At 49.3% G+C, this 12,233-nt stretch overlaps 1 protein-coding gene across 13 annotated transcripts in view; it reads left to right on the top strand.

The window, feature by feature from the left end:
• Window positions 1-12,233, top strand: part of pak5 (p21 protein (Cdc42/Rac)-activated kinase 5) — a 458,196-nt gene that overhangs the window by 386,986 nt on the left and 58,977 nt on the right. For all 13 annotated transcript variants that reach the window (XM_072506274.1, XM_072506265.1, XM_072506242.1 and 10 more), the window contains one exon: window positions 8,399-8,532. In XM_072506274.1, the coding sequence (XP_072362375.1) occupies window positions 8,399-8,532 (134 nt within the window). The remainder of the gene's footprint in view (window positions 1-8,398; window positions 8,533-12,233) is intronic.

Genomic DNA, 12,233 nt, shown 5'->3' with positions numbered 1-12,233 from the left:
CCCGCCAGGGAGAGTGGCAGCATATCCCACCTTTTAAACTCCTCCTCCATCTGCTCCACCAGCCTCATCAAGTTGAGCTTGTGTAGGGCCCCCCAGCTCCTGGCCACCTGGATCCCTAGGTACCGAAAACTCCTTTCCGCCCTCTTCAGTGGAAGCTCGAAAATCCCCCTTCCCTGGTCCCCTGGGTGTATCACGAATAGCTCACTCTTCCCCATGTTGAGCTTATACCCGGAAAAGTCTCCAAACTCCCTGAGGATCCGCATCACCTCCAGCATCCCCCCCACCGGGCCCGCCACATACGGTAACAGGTCGTCTGCATACAGTGATACCCGGTGTTCCTCTCACCCCCCCACCCCCGCACCAGCCCCCTCCAGTTCCTGGACTCCCTCAAAGCCATCGCCAAAGGTTCAATTGCCAATGCAAATAGCAGAGGGGATAGGGGGCACCCCTGCCTTGACCCCCGGTACAGCCGAAAGTATTCCGACCTCTTCCGATTTGTGGCCACACTCGCCACCGGGGCTTCGTACAGTAACCTAACCCAACTAACGAACCCCTCCACAAACCCGAACCTCCTCAACACTTCCCACAGGTACCCCCACTCCACCCTATCGAAGGCCTTCTCCGCATCCATAGCCGCCACTATCTCCGCTTCCCCTTCCACTGCAGGCATCATGATTACATTTAGGAGCTTCCGCACATTGGTGTTTAGCTGCCTTCCCTTCACAAAACCCGCCTGGTCCTCGTGGATCACCCCCGGAACACAGTCCTCAATTCTGGTAGCCAACACCTTCGCTAACAGCTTCGCATCCACGTTGAGGAGCGAGATTGGCCTCTACGACCCGCACTGTAAAGGGTCCTTGTCCCGCTTCAAGATCAGCGAGATCAGCGCCCTGGACATCGTCGGGGGTAGGCCCCCCCCACTCCCTCGCCTCATTGAAAGTCCTCACTAGTAGTGGGCCCAACAGGTCCATATACTTCCTGTAAAATTCCACCGGGAACCCATCTGGCCCCGGTGCCTTCCCCGCCTGCATACTCCCCAGCCCCTTAGTCAACTCCTCCAGCCCTCCCGGTGCCCCAATCCCCGCCACCTGCCCCTCCTCTACCCTCGGGAACCTCAGCTGGTCCAGAAAATGACGCATCCCCCCCCTCCTCCGTCGAGGGCTCAGACCTATACAGCCCCTCAAAGAAGTCTCTAAATACCCCATTTATTCCCACCGCACTCCGCACCGTGATTCCCCCCCTTTATCCCTAACTCCCCCAATCTCCCTCGCCGCCTCCCGCTTCCGCAGCTGGTGTGCCAGCATCCGGCTAGCCTTCTCCCTGTATTCATACACCGCCCCTTGCACCTTCCTCCACTGCACCTCTGCCTTCTTGGTAGTCAATAGGTCGAACTCGGTCGGGAGGCTTCGTCGCTCCTTGAGTAGTCCCTCATCGGGGACCTCTGCATACCTCCTATCTACCCTTAAAATCTCTCCCCTCAACCTCTCCCTCTCTCTCCTTTCCTTCCCCTCCTTGTGGGCCCTAGTGGAGATTAGCTCTCCCCTAATCACCGCCGTCGGCACCTCCCAGACCACCCCTACCTGCACCTCCCCATTATCGTTCACCTCTAGGTATCTTTCAATGCACTCCCGGATCCACCCGCTCACCACCTCATCCGCCAGCAAACCCACCTCCAGGCGCCACAGCGGGCGCTGGTCTCTCTCCTCCCATAGCTCGAGCTCCACCCAGTGTGGGAGTCTGAGATGGCTATGGCCAAATACTCCGTGTCCTCCACCCTCTGGATCAGTGCCCTGCTCAAAACAAAGAAGTCAATCCGGGAGTAGGCTTTATGGACATGGGAAAAGAAAGAGAATTCCCTGGCCCCCGGCCTAACAAACCTCCATGGGTCCACTCCTCCCATCTGGTCCATAAACCCCCTCAACACCTTGGCCGCCGCCAGCCTCTTACCTGTCCTGGATCTAGAGCGGTCCAATGCCGGATCCAATACCGTATTAAAGTCCTCCCCCATTATCAAGCTCCCTGCCTCCAGGTCTGGAATCCTGCCCAACATGCGCCACATAAATCCGGCATCATCCCAATTCGGGGCATACACATTCACCAAGACCACCTGCAGCCCCTGCAGCTTACCACTCACCATCACGTACCTACCTCCATTGTCTGCCGTGATGCTCAGCGCCTCAAACGACACTCGCTTCCCCACCAAAATCGCCACTCCTCGATTCTTTGCGTCCAACCCCGAGTGGAAAACCTGCCCTACCCACCCCTTTCTCAGCCTAACCTGGTCTGCTACCCTCAAATGCGTCTCCTGGAGCGTGACCACATCTGCCTTCAGTCCCTTCAGGTGCGCGAACACACGGGCCCTCTTGACCGGCCCGTTCAGGCCTCTCACATTCCAAGTTATCAGCCAGATCGGGGGCTGCCCCCCCCTGCCGATTAGCCATCTCCCTTTCTAGGCCAGCCGCGTGCCTGCGCCTCCCACACTCTCCATTCCCCCCAGTGGCAGACCCCTGCCCCGACTCTCTCTTCAGGCTCCAGCTCCCCTTTGGCCAACCCAGTCCTCTTCTTTCCCCCCCCCCCCCCCCCCCCGGGCTAGGTCCCCCCCTAGCTGCGTTGCTCCCCCCATAGCTCGCCCGTAAGTCAGCTGACTCCTGCTGACCCCGGCCGCTCCCGCCACTCCATCGACTCCCCCAGTGTGAGAATTCCCCCCCTCCTATCCATCAGCGGGCGCTCCTCTCCAGCACCACCCCTCCCCCTGACCCCGCCCCCTTCCTTCCCTAGCGCGGGAAAAATAAAACCCGCGCTTTCCACCAAGCCGGCCCCACCCCCTCAGGTGCAGCTCCCTTTCGCAGTCTGATCCCAGCTCCCTCACCTCGGGCCTCCCTTCTCTCCCCCCCCCCCCCCAATGGGGTCCCCTCTTCCAACCACTGACGCCCGCACTCTCACTAAACCCCCACTACGAACCATTTCACCCTACCCCATCCAGCACCCAAAGAAAAATAGTACCAAACTGAACAGAACATCCCTCCAAAACACAACAATCACATCAATCCCCTCTCGACATCCCCTCACATCCAACCCTCAATCCGAGTCCACCTTTTCGGCCTGGATAAAGGTCCATGCCTCCTCCGGCGTCTCGAAGTAGTGGTGGCGGTCCTTGAAAGTGTCCCACAGTCGCGCCGGCTGCAACATTCCAAATTTCACCTACTTCCGATGCAGAGCTGCCTTAGCCCGATTGTACCCGGCCCTCTTTTTGGCCACCTCCGCGCTCCAGTCTTGGTATATCCGGACCTCTGCATTCTCCCATCTGCTGCTCCGCTCCTTTGCCCATCTTAGGACACACTCCTTGTCCACGAAGCGGTGGAACTGTACCAGCACCGCCCGCGGCGGTTCGTTGGGCTTGGGCCTCCTCGCCAGGACTCGGTTGGCCCCCTACAGCTCCAGGGGCCCCGGGAAGGCCCCCGCACCCATCAACGTGTTCAGCATCGTGACCGCATATGCTCCAACATCCGACCCCTCCGGGAGACCCAGAATCCGCAGGTTCTTCCTCCTCGACCGGCTCTCCATGTCCTCAAACTTCTCCTGCCATTTCTTATGCATCGCCTCGTGCACCTCTACCTTCACCGCCAGGCCCAAGATCTTGTCCTCGTTCTCCGAGGCCTTTTGCCGCACCTCCCGGATCGCCGCCCCTTGGGCCTTCTGGGTCTCAAGCAGCTTGTCTATCGAAGCCTTCATCGGCTCCAGCAGCTCTGCCTTCAATTCCGTGAAGCAGCGCTGGAGAAACTCCTGCTGTTCCTGCGCCCACGCTGCCTGGTCTCCACCCAGCGCCATTTTGATTTTCCTCCCTCGCACTTTTTGCTGCTCCAAAACTACTTTTTTCACCGCTCCACTTCTGGTCCAATCCGTACAGTGCTGGGGAAATGTTACTCACACCTTCCCACACTGGGAACTGTCGAACAAATGCCGCTGGGGGCCCTAAAAAGAGCCCAAAAGTCCGTTTCTGTCGGGAGCTGCCGAACGTGCGACTTCGCTCCGCATAGCCGCAACCGGAAGTCACAGGGCAGTGCCTTGACCAATCAGCATTAAGCTGCTTGGTTTAAATTGCAAAAATTGCTCAGCAGTTAATGATCATTCACCATCAACTGATGCACTCTCCATGGCAATGTCTTCACCAATCAGAGTCCACTTGCCAACCAATCAGCACCCTCTTCGTATAGTACAATGTTGTTGTTTCCACTGACGTTGGTACTCCTGCGATTGTTCTTGTGAGGGCAAGATGAAAAGCTTCAACAAAATGTCTTTTTTCTGCAGTACTACAAATAGTACACAATTTTGAGAAATGCAGATGAGCAGTGTGTCCAAGTACACAATTTCTTACAGATGGCAGGATAAGAAAGGCATTAAAAAAAAAAATCAGTTGGGTTTACAAACAAAGTAAAAGAATACAAGAGATCGTGCTACAACTTTAAAAATCACAAGTTTGACTTCAACCTAAGTATGATACACAATTCTGGGCATCACCTCTCAGTGGGATACAGGGAGGTTTACTAGGAGGTTTCCAGAAATGTGGGAGTTCAGTTTGGGGAAAGGTTGGAAAAGTTCGGAATGTTCTCCTTGGAACAGAGGAGGCTAAGATCTGACTTCTTGGATGCTTCGAAGATAAGGGGGTTTGACAAAATAGATGGGGACGGGTTATTCCTCTGACGAGTGGGTCAATAATAATTAGATGTCAAAGATTCAAAATAATTGGCAAAACACTTAGAGAGGAGCTGAGGAGAAATTTTCTCAACTCGGAGTTACAACACTCTTGCCTAAAATGGTGATGAAAACTGGTTCTCTGCATATTAATTATGCCATGCAAAACTCAAAAGATGTGGCAATGTGGTGCAGGGATTTTCACACCTATCTCTGGCAGCCAATTGATGTCAAAGGCCCAGTATATGCTAAGATCAACTTGGAGATTAAAAAGTAGAGATAGCTGCATAGATTGAAGAAACGTGCCCAAGCTTAAAGTCTCGTTGTGCATCCTTAACTTTCTTCTGTCCAGTAATTCCTTGAAATAATGTGGTTAGCTGTGAAAAGTGCTGGGAAGTAGCTAACCGAACATCCTAATAGTGGCAGAGATTGAAATTAAACCCATTCTGTTCTCTCTGATACAGTTTGGTTCGGTCATGTATTAATGTGAGAATGTTGATTTGTCTGTGTTGGTTGCATGCACTTGGAGAATAGACTTGAGGGTGCAGTGGGGCCCATGGGGAGGTGAGGGAGCCAAAAGAGGCATCTATGTGCATTTTTATCCAAAGTGATTAGACAGCAAGTGAAACTGTTGAGTAAAGTGATTTATAAAACTTGGTAAAGCCAAGTACTGTGGCCAGTACTGGGAAGGAAGTAGCGATTGCTACATATAACCCTAATTGCCTAACCTGAGGAAAACATTATCTGACAGTAATTTGAATGCAAAAAACAATTATTACAATAGAACAAACATTAATTGAATTACATACAAGTCACATGGAATATTGAGATGTAGCTGGCCCATGACATTTGGTATTCCCACTTTTTAAAATACCTGTTCAGAAGATACTTCCTTTACAGCCGCAAAACATAAATCTGTTTGGGAATCTCTCTCTCTTTCATGTACCCTCTCTCATACACATGATTTCTTTCTTTTCTTCAACCCATATGGAAAACAAGTTTCATTTTAACAGAGGTTCTATTGGGAGCTTATCCTCGGAACCTTGAAGCTTTAGGGCAGAATTTATTGGCTGTTCACGCCGGTGGGATATTCTGCTGCCACTGACGGTGCATCCCCGCCTCGGGTTTCCTGGTGACAAGAGGTGCATTCAACGGCAAATCCCGCTGACAACGGCGGGACCAGAAGATCCCACTGGCAGACCGCCTCCTTCACCGAAAAACACGTTGTGGGTTGCGCAGAACATCTCGCCCTTAGTTTTTGTCCACTGGTACTGCAGGATAATTTCTTCTGCCTTGCTACTTTTGTTCTCATTTATAATATTTTCTGAAGGACACACATGACTAATTGGCTGTCTGCTATATGCTTTGAGAAATGATCGGGTGTGCTCCTTCTTTCATTTAAAAAAAAATATTTTTATTCTCCTTTTTCACATTTTCACCTAAATTTACACCCACCAACAAACAATCAACGGTAACAAATACAATGTCAACCCCCTGGCCAACAATTCCTCCCTCCCACCAACCCCCAAACAACCCTCAACATTTTAAATACAAACATCAAAGAAAATGAATCAGGAATCCACCATCCACCCATACATAGTCATAAACAGCATACACTGTCCAACCCCCCTGTAATGTTTGATGTCATCCGATTCTTGAAAGTGCAAATTAAACAAAGCCCATGAATTGTAGAACCCTTCCATCTTCCCCTCAACTCAAACTTCACCTTCTCGAGTGTTAAAAACGCCAACAGATACCCCCGTCACGCCAGGGCACAGGGTGGAGAAATTGACCTCCACCCCAACAGGATCCACCTTCGGGCAATCAGCGAGGCGAAGGCTAAAACATCTGCCTCTGCACCCAATCCCAGCCATTCCAATACCCCGAATATGGCCTCCAGAGGACCGTGCTCAAGCCTCACATGTACCACCTTCAAAATTACACTGAACACCTCCCTCCAATATCCCTCCAACTTTGGACAGGACAAAAACATGTGAACGTGGTTTGCGGGACTCCGCCCGCAATATTCACAAACATCCTCTACCCCCTCAAAGAGTTGGCTCACCCTCACCTTTGTGACGTGTGCCCCATACACCACTTTCAGCTGTATCAGCCCCAACCTCGCACGCAAAGTTTAAGCATTCACCCTCCTGAGCACCTCACACCACAACCCCTCCTATATGCCCTTTCCCAACTCTTCCTCCCACTTTGTCTTAATCCCCTCCAGCGGTGCCTTCTCCTCTCCCAGAAGCGCCCCATAAATCACTGACACCACCCCCTTCTCCATTCCCCCTGTCGCCAGCATCTCTTCCAACTGTGTGGGGGCCGGCGCCACCGGAAAGCTCTGTATCTCCTTCTTAGCGAAATCTCGGACCTGCAAATACCTAAACATTTCCCCCTGCCCCAGCCCATATTTCGCCATCAGCTCCTTCAATCCCGCAAGCCGGCCCCCTAGAAACAAATCCTTTAATGCCCTGACTCCCTTCTCCTCCCATCTCCGAAAACTCCCATCCCACTTCCCTGGCTCAAATCTGGGATTCCCCCGAATCGGCATTTCCCTTGACCCCGCCCCCAGCCTAAAGTGATAGGGTAACTGCCTCCAGATTTTCAACGTCGCTACTACTACCGGACTCCCTGAGTATTTCCCTGGGGCCATCGGGAACGACGCTGTTGCTAATGCCCTCAGCCCCGACTCCCTACACAGACTCTCCTCCATTCTAACCCACTGGGAGTCCCCCACCCCCCTCCCCCTCTAACCCAGCTCCTCACCTTCTCTGCGTTCGCCGCCCAATGATAATATAGTAAATTCGGAAGACCCAATCCCCCTGACTGCTGTCGTCTCGGCAGCACCACCCCCACCCCCATGTAAACGAGGTAATCATCTTTTCAACCTCCATTTTAATTACCTGTACCTGACCTGTTAGCGACGGAGGGAGACCATCCCAGCTTGTCAGATCCGCTTTCACCCTCCCCATCAGACTAGTAATGTTCTACCTACGGAGCCCCCCCCCCCCTCCTCCCACATCCCCGTGCCACCTGCTCCCCCAGATTTCTCAAGCAAGTCCCCACTCTACGGAATGGTAGCCCTCCCACCCCTGCCCCCACCCCTGGCCGAGACACCACAAATATTCAGCTTTATCTAAATTTAGCTTATGTCCCGAAAAAGACTCAAAGCAGCTCCAATTTGTCCCCCATGACACGCTCGGTTCCGATACATACAACAGCAAGTCGTCCGCATACAAAGATACCCTATGCTCAACAGCCCCCTTTCCACACCTCCTAACTCCTCAATGTGATGGCCAACATCTCAATCGCAAGCGCAAACAACAGGGGGGTGGGGGGCATAGGACATCCCTGCCTGTTCTGATGGTGCAGAGCAAAATATCCCAAATTCATGTTATTTGTACCCTCTTTCATTTTTAATGGAACTCGGCACTCGAGGCTTTTTGTGACTGCACAAGTGCAGAATAAAGACTTTTGTTACTCAATGTTAAGTTGGAAAATTGCAGCTTTTGGGCTCTCCAGTGTCCTCTTTAGCGTACCACTATCTTCTGCATTCTGGATGTTGTGTGGTAATATGCGCATTACCACTGCGGAATCACAAAACCCCACAATTATACAACTTTAAAATGTAAGCTGACTACATGGTTAATTTGTTTCAGAGATCAATGATTTTCTGATTTTGTGCTTTTTTTTCAACATACAGGTTGTCATTATGCGTGATTACCACCATGAAAATGTGGTGGACATGTACAACAGTTACTTGGTTGGAGATGAGTTGTGGGTAGTTATGGAGTTTCTGGAAGGTGGTGCATTAACAGACATTGTTACACATACGAGGTATGTTTTCAAATCTCCGAATTTCACTGGCTACCGAAGCTAGCTAAAACTTAAAACATTTTAAAATATAAGGTGGTTTAGCTCCAAACATAATTAATTAAAAAGTTAATTTGGTTTGAGCCGTACAAATGAAATCCTTGTGGGAACTGATGTTAGCAATTTGTTCGGCAATGGTAGCATAAAAGGAGCTGCATCCACTCTCTGCCCGTTAGCCCTTCTGATAATGTTACCTCCAATAATGAAATACTGGACGGGCCTGAGTAAAGTGCATGAAATGATATGAGCCCAATCGAACGGCCTTGTTACACCCGGCTCGGAACATAACGATGCTGTTAAATCTCACGGGAGGCCTCACAAGATTTACGATGCTCGGGACGCCTCACGAGATTTAACAAGATCTCACAAGACGTCGCGATCTGGATCTTGCCCTCACTGGGCGGAATCCAGATTTATATATTTAAGTTAACTGCTCACTTAAATATGAAAATCTGGATCCTGCCCATTGCATATTTAAGTGAGCAGTTAGCCTCACTTAAATATGGCTGCACCGGATTCTCCATCACCCATGATTGAACACCCATGCCTACCAGACCTCTCAATGATGCCGTTTACCACTGGTCCACACGAACATGGACCTGGTGTGATGGCACTTTGGGTGGGTGTAGAAGCCTGCTGTTTTCTAATACATCTAATAGGTAAAAGTGATAGTTAAAAGATAGCTATTTAGCATTGGTCTATTGACCATTTAAAAAAACTCACTCATAACCTCAGGTCATTTCAAAACACACATTCAGCATTTCAAAACATAGCTTCAACAGAACACAGCATTATAGATTAAAAACGACATTCATATGCAGCTAACAAGATAAAATAACCCAAGGACAAGGCAAGCTCCATGGCAACAGCATAGAGACCATTGTCCTAACAAGCAAGTCAGCAAGAAACTGGTTCAAGCTGTATGCGATAAGGAAGCCGAATCGCATTCCAAAGCTCATACAAGAATGCATTTAAGTTAATGTTGCCTATTAATGACAGACGGCTGAGCATCGAATTAAACTTATTTGATTCTAACCCAAACCAATTAGGATTACATCGGGGTATAGCTAGATGGCGAAAGTCTGATATGATTTAGTATAACCGTGGTATATCGTACGGCCATTTTTTTTTTACTTCATGAATCATCTATACTTCGATCTAACTTACTCGCAGTCTCTCTACCTTTTATACTTTCACTTTCCAACTCTGACTCTTGAAGTAAATGCAAGCTATTTTGCCGTAAGCAAGAAGATCATTTCTGTATTATTTGAAAGTTGAATTGTCTACAAAATTGCTTCTCTTGAGTCCTTTGCTAGCTGGACTTATTAGAGAATAAGACTTTAAATGATTCTCAATTGTAATCAATAGAGACAAATAAAACAATTCTTATTTGCACCTGAGAAGTGTTAACTCAAATTTCTACTGAGTTTTAGTGTTCGCAAGTGCTACTAAATCCGTATGGTAGATCTCAACAGTGGGGAGGGGGGGGTTCTCCCAGGGTCTCCCAGGCCATTGGAGGGCCCCGGGTGGTTGTGTTCTGGTCAGGATGGTAGCCTGGCACTCTTGCTGCCACCTGATCACCTTGGCACTATCCAGGCACTCTGGCAGTGCCACTCTGGCAATTCCAGGGTGCTTGTCTGGCAGTGCCAAGTTGCTCAGGTGCCAGATTGGCACTGCCAGGGTTCAGGCCTATTTTTATGAGATAGGATGAAGTCGGTGGGTTGAGGACCCCCTATCGGGTAAGTTGGGGTATTGGGGAGAAGGATCCAGTTGTCATGGTGAATTGCAACAATTGTTTATTCCTGTCTGGTGCAAAAGTAAAATAGGAACGGTGGCCAAACTATGGCTTACAAAGGAAGTTAGAGATAGTATTAGATCCAAGAAAGAAGCATACAAATTGGCCAAAAAAAGCAACGGACCTGAGAATTGGGACCAGTTTAAAATTCAATAAAGGAGGACCAAGGGATTTTTAAACTAATAATCTTTATTGTCACAAGTAAGCTTACATTAACACTGCAATGAAGTTACTGTGAAAAGCCTTGATTAAGAAGGGGAAAATAGAGTCGAGAGTAAGCTTGCTGGAACATAAAAATTGACTGTAAAAGTTTCTATAGGTATCTGAAGAGAAAAAGATCGGTGAAGACAAATGTCAGAAAATGGGGAATTTATAATGGGGAACAAAAAATTGCTGACCACCTAAATACATACTTTGGTTCTGTCTTCACAAAGGAGGATACAAATAAGATACCAGACATATTGGGGGTAGGCAGGGTTTAGTAAGAGGGAGGAGCTGAAGAAGATCAGTATCAGTTGAACATAGAACATAGAAAATACAGCACAGAACAGGCCCTTCGGCCCACGATGTTGTGCCGAACCTTTGTCCTAGATTAATCATAGATTATCATTGAATTTACAGTGCAGAAGGAGGCCATTCGGCCCTTTGAGTCTGCACCGGCTCTTGGAAAGAGCACCCTACCCAAACTCAACACCTCCACCCAACACCAAGGGCAATTTGGACATTAAGGGCAATTTATCATTGGCCAATTCACCTAACCCGCACATCTTTGGACTGTGGGAGGAAACCGGAGCACCCGGAGGAAACCCACGCAGACACAGGGAGGACGTGCAGACTCCGCACAGACAGTGACCCAAGCCGGAATCGAACCTGGGACCCTGGAGCTGTGAAGCAATTGTGCTATCCACAATGCTACCGTGCTGCCCTTGAGAACAAATAAATCTACAAATTAATCCATGTACCTATCCAATAGCTGCTTGAAGGTCCCTAATGTTCCCGACTCAACTACTTCCACAGGCAGTGCATTCCAAGCCCCCACTACTCTCTGGGTAAAGAACCTACCTCTGATATCCCTCCTATATCTTCCACCTTTCACCTTAAATTTATGTCCCCTTGTAATGGTTTGTTCCACCCGGGGAAAAAGTCTCTGACTGTCTACTCTATCTATTCCCCTGATCATCTTATAAACCTCTATCAAGTCGCCCCTCATCCTTCTCCGTTCTAATGAGAAAAGGCCTAGCACCCTCAACCTTTCCTCGTAAGACCTACTTCCATTCCAGGCAACATCCTGGTAAATCTTCTTTGCACCTTTTCCAAAGCTTCCACATCCTTCCTAAAATGAGGCGACCAAAACTGTACACAATATTCCAAATGTGGCCTTACCAAAGTTTTGTACAGCTGCATCATCACCTCACAGCTCTTAAATTCAATCCCTCTGTTAATGAACGCGAGCACACCATAGGCCTTCTTCACAGCTCTATCCACTTGAGTGGCAACTTTCAAAGATATATGAACATAGACCCCAAGATCTCTCTGCTCCTCCACATTGCCAAGAACCCTACCGTTAACCCTGTATTCCGCATTCATATTTGTCCTTCCAAAATGGACAACCTCACACTTTTCAGGGTTAAACTCCATCTGCCACTTCTCAGCCCAGCTCTGCATCCTATCTATGTCTCTTTGCAGCCGACAACAGCCCTCCTTACTATCCACGACTCCACCAATCTTCGTATCGTCTGCAAATTTACTGACCCACCCTTCAACTCCCTCATCCAAGTCATTAATGAAAATCACAAACAGCAGAGGACCCAGAACTGATCCCTGCGGTACGCCACTGGTAACTGGGCTCCAGGCTGAATATTTGCCATCC

The sequence above is a fragment of the Scyliorhinus torazame genome, chromosome 1 (genome assembly GCF_047496885.1).
Source record: "Scyliorhinus torazame isolate Kashiwa2021f chromosome 1, sScyTor2.1, whole genome shotgun sequence".
NCBI lineage: Eukaryota > Metazoa > Chordata > Chondrichthyes > Carcharhiniformes > Scyliorhinidae > Scyliorhinus > Scyliorhinus torazame.
This window is presented reverse-complemented; position numbering and strand designations above follow the sequence as displayed.